Genomic DNA, 8,660 nt, shown 5'->3' with positions numbered 1-8,660 from the left:
TAACCGACGGAACAGCAACACATCGACTGGTCATTAGATACATTGACTGCTCCTCTAAATCATCTTTGTTAGCCTAAGTCGCGCATCATCACACAGTAGTATCCAAGTTTCGTCCAAAATCTGTCCATCGCCATGCTTAAAATTAGGTGTATTCGATCAATACATTGTTGTCAACCATCCATATTTAATTTCTCTAGAAAACTACATATAATTCATGTAATTCTGGCAAACATGGAGTGAGACGTGTATTTATCATATCTCTGGTGAATATATACTTTAATCAAGACAAAGAGGTAAGCATACACGACACTCGTACGTCCAAAGATTTTTTGCATCAATCATATGAACAGTAACCACACAAGGGTCCACGGTAGCTAGGCAGGTTCACATCACTATGGATGATGAGTAATGCTATCTACACACTAGCTAGCTAGCTCGGTAGCCGTGGAGCGACCTGGTCAAGTGATCAGAACTTGCAAGAAAGAGGCAAGCAGCAAAACGACCCTCACTCCTTTTCCTTAACAACTCCTTGTACCAACCACAGGAACAATCCCATCACGAGTTGATGACAAGTTAGCTAGCCAAGATCGTTGCACTACTGCATCTATCTTCTTGCCACAGTAGCCACCAACAGCAAATTAATGAAGCCTATGCATGCATGATCGATCGGTTGCCATGCATGCAAGCAAGAAACCTTAATACCATACCAAACATGCAAGCATGTACTATGTGCATTCTTAGCTAGTGTTTGCATTAATGGATCGAGCTAGCCAGGAGAAACGGAGCATAAAATTATCATACACCAGTTCATGCATGGTCAGTACCGGCAACAGGGTTTTGCAATGCATGGATTGGGGAATTAGGTACTTACATGTACATGAACTGCTAGTACAGTGCTACTATTACGAGACGAGCTAGCTAGATCCATCGGAATGATGCGAGACACAGAAAAACTCATTCTGTGTACCATCTCGCATCACGGGATCGATTGTGAGGAAACAAATCAAGAACCGGAAACAAGCGGAAAATAACCAAGGAAAACAAGATGGATTCGGGCGGGGGATGTTAATTGAGCTGCAAGAACCAACCAAATCTTATCTCTAGCTAGCTTAGCTATCGATCTAATTAGTGAAGCTTCCCATACGGTGACGAGGGGTGGATGTTGTTGTTGTTGCCGCCGGCGCCGTGGATGAAGGACGGCAGCATGTCCTGAAGCAGCCCGAATTCGGGCGCCATGAAGTGCTGCATCTGGAGCGACGGAGGGGATGAGGCGGCGGCCGCCGCCGTGGCGCTCCCCACGCTGCCGATCGATCCGGCGGCCAGACCCTGCGTCGACGCGATCATAGGCGGAGTCATGCCGTGGTTGGCGCGCTGCTGCTGCTGCTGCTGCAGGAGGCCGCCGAGCACGTCGATGCCTCCGCTGCGTCCGAAGAGCGAGCCCGCGGCGCCGCCCATGTGCTGCAGCATGCCGAGGTGGCCGCCGTGGTGCTGGTGGTGCAGGTGCGCGGCCTGCGCGGCGAGGAGGTGCGTGCTGCCGCGGAGCGCGGAGGGGATGGGGTGCGTGTGCTTGCCCTCGTACGTGGTGATCACCACCGCCGGGTCCTGGAACGACCGCTCCACCCGCTTCTTCACCACGCACTTCTGCGTCGTGCACCGGTAGTAGCTCCTGCACCGATCGACCACGGTTGCCATTAGCAATTGTTGATTGGCACATCACTCTTCGATCTCTCACACACATGGCGCAACTAGCTATACAGGGGTAGAGCAGAAGTAGCTAGGTACCTTGGATATGGGCTGTTCTTGACGGCCTTCTGGCCGTACTTGCGCCAGCGATAGCCGTCCTCGAGGTGATCGACCTCGCTCTTGGTCATGAAGGCGAATCGCGGCTGACGCGGCCGCTTCTCGCCCTTGCCCGCCTTGCCTCCCTTGGCACCCGCCCTGAAAAGTTTCCAATTACGCGTCGATCGGTGAGAACATCATCGATCAGTACTGGAAAGTGACGGAATCGTATGCCATTTCGCTTGCTACATGGGGCACATACGTAGCTACGGACAGAGATTTTGTTCATACGACGAGTGATCGACTAAGATATACAGATCCCGTTCAAATAGGGTTGTTGGGTGTGCCTAAGTAAGGGTGCACATGGCTTTAGGAAGTTCACACTGTGCCTGGGCTTTTTTGCTGCCCCCTTTTTCAGCACTTAAGAAGATTTTCTAGGAGATGATGCATCAAGATTGTGCTACATATATATGCTAGGTTGCACCGAAAAGGAATCTGAGGAAATACTAGAGAGATGAAAGTATCTCTGAATTGGGTGTGGCTTTATCCAATAGTAGATCTTTTGGGCATGATGTAGCCAAGATATATGGGGCCATGCGGTAGAAGCAGAAGAAAAAATAACTATCAAAGCATAAAGTGGAAAAATGAAAGAGGCGAATTTGCTCAAGTCGGATGAAGATCTAGGGGATCAAGCAAGCAATCAAGAAAGCCAATAGACATTTTGTGTTTTGTGCGGGCATGTGAGCCAAGTGTGAAACCCTAGCTCCGTTCACACCTTACCCAGCCAAACTACCTTAAAAGGGAATAAAGAAGAAGCAAGGAATAGAAGAAATCTGAAGGAATGAATGAGTGAGCATCAACCAAATTAAGGAAACGAAATCTAGCCCGCATCCAAAATCTACCACCGAAAAGCACCAGTATGATGGTAATCAGAAGCAAGATCAAGAAACCGCTAGCTAGAAAGGGCCCCAAGATTCGAACTTCGAAGGCATGGAAAATAACAGTAGAAGAAGTTAATGCAGTCCAACTCACCCTTTCTTGGCCTTGTCACCCTCATCGTCGTCGTCCCCCTTGCCGTCCTCCCCTCCGCCTTCCTCCTTCTTGCACCGGCCCGCCGAGTCGCCCTCCCCCGCGCCTGCTGCTCCGCCGGCCTCGCTGGAAGAGGACGACATGGAGGATGTCGCGTTGGGCGTCCCGGCGCCGCCGGCGCTGGGCGTGCGGGCGCCGCCGCCCGCCGTTTCCATGACCAGCTCCTTCTTGACGACGTCCTCCGTCGGCAGCGGCAGCTCCAGCGCTTTATAGAGCAGATCGTGGTCCATCTGCAGGTAGTCGGCGAACCACGAGTCCTGCTGCTGCTGCTGCATCCCCGGGCCCGGGCGCTGCGTGAAGAGCGAGGCGAGCTCGTCTTGGAACATGAACTCGCCCGACGACATAGGTGCTACGCTACTGCTTTCTTCCTCGGATCGATGGTTCTTGCCGCTCACTTGCGTACAGTAGCCTATGAAACGGAACGGAGGGAGGGAGAGGAAGAGAGATCGAGAAGGAAGCTAGCGAGAGGATACGGCTCTGTGGGGGGCGAGGCGGTACTAGTAGTGGTGGTATGGTGGTGGTGGTGGAGGCGCAGTGATTAGTGAGGCGAGCCACGGCGACAGCGAGAGGTGTGCGCCCGCGTGTGTGTGAGCGAGCGAGAGAGAGACAGAGCGGTGATGTAGAGAGGGAGGGGAGATGGATGGTTGGGTGGGAGGGAGGATTTTTTCCCCATTGCCTTTTGGCAAAGCTTTTGTGCAAGAAACAAAAAAAAAAATCTTCTACCCCAATTGATTAGGCCCAATTGAGATGTCCATCTCTTGGCCTCTTCTTCCTCCTCATTTGGTTTCTTCCCCTCGTCTTAACCGCAGAGTGCACTATGCTTCGCCTTCATGCCGAAGCTAGCTAAGCCTAGCTATAACAGCGAGTTTACTAATCACACCGTAATGGCAGGGCGGGATGATGGGGGTGGGAACGGTCCACGGTCACGGGCGTGAGTCAGCGGCGCGCACCGGCGGCAGCCGGTCACGCTGGTCAAGGCGCCGCGCAACGGTCAACCGTTCAGACGCATGGGGCGTGACACGTGTACGCCGCGGCGGGACACATGGGCCTGCTGCGCCCACGCCGCGTGACCTCTCGCCCGTCCGATCCCGACCCGACGGCGGCCGATGCTGGCGGTGCGTCGCATTACATCACGGCATACGATGATGAAAGGAATAACATGTGCAGCAGGGTCAGTATGGTCAAGCTGGCAGGTGGGCCCGACTAGACGGTGCATACCTCTGCACGTCGGAGCATCGGGAAAGGCTTTTCTTCCCCTATCCTATCGCGTTTCTCTGCGAGGGAGCTGGTGCAGATGGAGCAGTGCCGGAGACCTAATCATGGAGAAAGGGGCATCAGCAGTGACATGGGACCTGAGAACAACTGTTTGGTCTCCGGCTCTCCGCTCCTGCTGTGGTCTGTCCAGCAGCAAAATTTAGGGCGGCTGGCGATGGCGAGCGACAATCATGCGTGAAAAGTGCGTGCTACGCCATGCCCTCCGGTTCGTATCCCCGTTTCCGATCGATTCGACCTTGCTATTTCAGGACATGATTGATTCTGGAGTTGATCAAGTTTCTAAGACTGCTTGAGAGTAATATAGCCATGTATGTAGTAATTTCACACGCCCCTAATACATTTTCGTGATATATGGCATGATAAAAAATGAAGAACAAAATGAGGTGGTCACTAGCTACAAGTACATGTTACCATAACGTATTAATATGGCATGCAAAAAAATGAACAAGATGAGTCTATAACATAATAAATGACACAATGCATGAAAGCACATACTACCGAGGTAGTAATATATGCATGTTACTACTCTAAGTTACTCCCCACTATGACCAATCTGAATACATCTCCACCGCCCTCCCTAAATCCGTCTGGCATCAGCGCCAGATGAGCCGTTTGGGGATGCCGGCACATGATACCATTCTTTTTTTTGGGTGTGGGGGGGGGGGGGGGGGGGCAATGCCCACAACGACGCACCCAACAGGGTCCGCACAAATAACATTATTTTTGAAATAAATTTTAACTTGTTCAAATTTGAAAATTTGAAAATACAAATGGCTCGGCCATGAACTTGGTACATAGTTCAAAAGCCATCAAGTTTTCACTTGCCCAAAAAAAAGGCAATCCAAGGCCAATGAAGGATAGCAATCATTGCATCCGAACATAGATCGAATGGAGATCGGCACACTAGTAGGGAAACCGCTATAGGGGCCGCTCTAATGGCAACAAAACTTCAATATCATGCAAAAGTTCACACAATGCCGGAGATTTCACGGATTGGCATTATCATGCGCGTGGCTTACAAAGAGGTATATATAATGGTGGTAAGTGATACCTTCGATCCGGATTATGGATTGTAGTATGAAAAGCTTTTTCCCTAGAAAACCTAGGTTTAATTGAACCTTGGGAATCACTGCTAAAATGGTGTAAAGGAAAAGTCTACAAGAATTGCTAGTTGATTTTATTTTATGTTTACCGGACCTATCCTGTTTACTCTTAATTGGGTTGTGTTCAATGGATAGAAATATGGCAGGGTTAAGGATTCTCCTGCAGCTATGCAAATGTGTAGTAAATAAAATAGAGACAAAAGATTTGTGAGCATCACATCCATAAATACTCTTGCCCCTAAAGCCACAGCTGATAAGGGTCTCTTGGTCCAACAACTATTCCCACAACCACAAGTAATAACAGTTATTAAGCAAATGAATACAGACCAAAGCATTAAGCTAGATAATTGTGTCGTTGATCCCGAATGAATCACTAAACATATACCGTTACTTTCCCATTTTTTGCACTGAGGTTTCGCGGTAGCACACTGTTCTCCACTCATCCCACCTCTTCCCTTGATCGATCCAACAGAAATGGGTATGTGCGTATCATCGAATCGAGGCAAAGTTCACACAACGCCCAGGATTTCATGGATTGGCCTTATCCTGCATTGCGGCTTACAAAGAGGTATATATAGTGGTGGTAAGCTAGATCAACGATGATCTGTACGGTCATCGGTCCACCAGGACCAAACCTCCCATCAGCAGGTATCGCTCCGTTCGTCACAAGTTAAACATTATATGAATGTGGATCACAACATATCTAGGGTCCTATTCTCGTCTATCTCCGAGGGAGGACAATCGAGTGGGCCTCTCGTGGTAGGCCGATGATTTGCTCCTTGAAGAACCCACGATGGTGCTCCTATTGAATATAATGGCCTAGTCTCTTCCATCATATTGATATTTTGATTGAAGTGGCTAGAGCATGCAAAATACACAACTCCTTGAATTCTCCTGGAGGTCTCATGGTCTTGGGTTCAAATTAAGGCCATCTCGGCCGCCGCTTGCAGCGCCTGCTTGTGGACTTCAGAGGCAACACAGCAGCCATTTTGATCAAGCTTGCTCATCTTCAATCAGTGGCAATCCCCCCCCCCCCACCCCCTCGCTCATGCGACCAATCAGCTGGCTTCTATCTCAACCACTTCTTTGGAGGCACTACGGCGGCAGTGGGAGCGTGGGGATACAACGGGGGCTAGGTAGGAGGAGGAGCGATGGGTGAGAGAATACGAGGGAAATGGTGGGCATGAGAATGGTTTGGGAGCAAATAAAATTTATAAGTTTTTGCATTTGCCGCTACCATGATGGTCCCGCTAAGAAAATTCTACGAGGCAGCGCTTACCGGCAGCCTAGACCATCTCTATGGTATATGGGCCGACGCATGTTGCCAGACAGAATTTGATGAAGAATTCACCACAAATGTCTCGTTATCGATGGGAACCTATTTCCAAGTGGATGCACTACTAGAAAAAAAAAGCATAGCGGTGGGCACCATGGTGCACCACTACTACCATGCATGTCGGTGGTAAGTGTTGGTAGTGGCGCACCAAATGGTGCGCTAGTGATAATCCAAGTACTAGTGGCGCATCACCTGGTGCACCACTGCTACTCCCCATTGCGGCGCCACTGGTACTAGAATGATGCACCACTGGTATTTGAAAAATCGAAATCTGGATCTAGCACAATTTTTGCGATTTTTCTCATTTTTTTACTTGTTTTTGTTTTCCGAACTATTTGTCCCACTCATATAGCACCATTATTTGTCATGTTCCTCTAGGTTGGAGGAAACTAGGCCGGAGAGTATGGAGGATGGAGGAGAGGAGAGGAAGGAGGATGTAGGAGAGGAAGGAGGATGGAGGAGAGGAGAGGATGGAGGATGGAGGAGAGGACTACTGGAGAGGAGGGACACCGGAGTGGCAGGAGGAGAGGAAGCCGGGGAGGAAGGAGGAGGAGGAAAAGATGAAGAAGAGAAGGAGAATGAGAGAATGAAGGAGAGGAGGAGGAGAAGAGGATGTAGGAGAGAAGAAGGAGAAGAGGAGAACAAGAAGAATGTGTGAAGGAGGAAGGAGAAAGATGGATAACAAGAGTGGTGGTAGGGGCCGCCGGTTTCAAATTTCTAAGGCTTGAAGGTTAGTAGTGGCAGGCACACCAAGATATGGTGATCCATTGCCAACTTTTTTCAAAAAAATTCACCAAAATCTTAAACCTCCAAAAACTCCTATTTACCCTTTGATTTTGAGAAATCTAAAAAAAGGTAAACAGCCATAGGCTGTTGAAATCCGATGTAATTAAATTTTTCAGTAGATACATTTTCATATATGTTCTTTTTCGTCGGAGGCCATAAGCAACCGAAAAAGCCATTTACCAAAAGATTATGCTATTTTGCATAATATTTCGAAATTCATCTTCGTTAATTTTCTAAACAACAAGAACACATTATACATGGCCATCTTGAAGAATTTTCTTTTTTTGAAATTTCTATCATTTTTTATTTTTTAAAAAACTAAAAAGATGATCCACAGGGATAGGGATTTCTGGACATATCAGTGGCGCTACTTCTATGTGGTCTCATTTCCAGCCCCCTCCTAGACATATCAATGGTGCACCCCTAACCTAGTGCGCCACTAGTATGTGAGGTAATAGTGGCATACCAATGCATAGTGCGCCACTGCTAAGTGGTCCTATTTTTAGCCCCTCTCCCAGATATACCAGTCGCGCACCCTTTACTTAGTGCGCCATTAGTATGAGGGCTAGTAGTGGCGCACATGGTAGTGCAGTGCTATATAATAGTGGCACACCATTATCAGCTTATCACTGTGCGTCACTGCTAGCGCTATTGTGGCTAGCTTTTTTCCAAGTAGTGATGCCTAAAAACATCTCCATCGGCGCTCCCCATATTGTAGCTAGCAGCAGCGCCGGCACGGCTATAGGGCATGCCAGTAGGCGCTCCTTAGTTTAGGGCTGGCCGGCCCACACCAGGGCGCCCCATATCCCCCAGCACCACACACACACACACACACAAAGAAATAGATTTTTTCCCTTTTAACCAAATTGTAAATTTTGCATAGTTTAAACAATAATTTAATATGTATTTGTAGTATGTAAACACACAATTTATTTCACACAAATAGTTCAGAAATACAAATTAATCATCCATAGAAAAATCAAATAAAATGCATTCCAACAACTCATGAATCATGGGGCGTTTCATCCTACATGAACAGTTGTGTCACCATCTCGTCTGGCTGGCCATTGCGGCAATCCGATGAACACCTTGTGGGCGGTGGGCTCCGAGGGATACACCATGGCTGGCGGTAGGTTTAGCAACCTGGCAGTGCGAGATGGCGGAGTGGTCGACGTTGGCTACGACGGCGGTTTGTGGGTGGGCGGGCAAAGGTCAGGCACGGGGGGAGGAGGCGGCGATGGCGATTCGGAGGGGTGGGGGCGGATGGGTAGGGAGCGGAGCGGGTGAAGAAT

At 49.0% G+C, this 8,660-nt stretch overlaps 1 protein-coding gene across 1 annotated transcript; it reads right to left on the bottom strand.

Annotated features, from left to right (window-relative positions):
* Positions 1–767: 767 nt before the first annotated feature.
* LOC127343227 (uncharacterized) lies at positions 768–3,463 on the bottom strand. The gene is made up of 3 exons (XM_051369348.2): positions 2,812–3,463; positions 1,783–1,938; positions 768–1,666 (listed from the first exon to the last, which is right to left on the bottom strand). Exons 1-3 carry the CDS (start codon positions 3,210–3,212, stop codon positions 1,126–1,128), a joined length of 1,098 nt encoding a protein of 365 aa, XP_051225308.1. The 5' UTR covers positions 3,213–3,463; the 3' UTR covers positions 768–1,125.
* Between the last annotated feature and the right edge of the window lie 5,197 nt (positions 3,464–8,660).

This window comes from Lolium perenne, chromosome 3 (assembly GCF_019359855.2).
Source record: "Lolium perenne isolate Kyuss_39 chromosome 3, Kyuss_2.0, whole genome shotgun sequence".
In the NCBI taxonomy this organism is placed as follows: domain Eukaryota; kingdom Viridiplantae; phylum Streptophyta; class Magnoliopsida; order Poales; family Poaceae; genus Lolium; species Lolium perenne.
The sequence above is the reverse complement of the archived record's forward strand: the minus strand, read 5'-3'. Positions and strand labels throughout refer to the sequence as shown.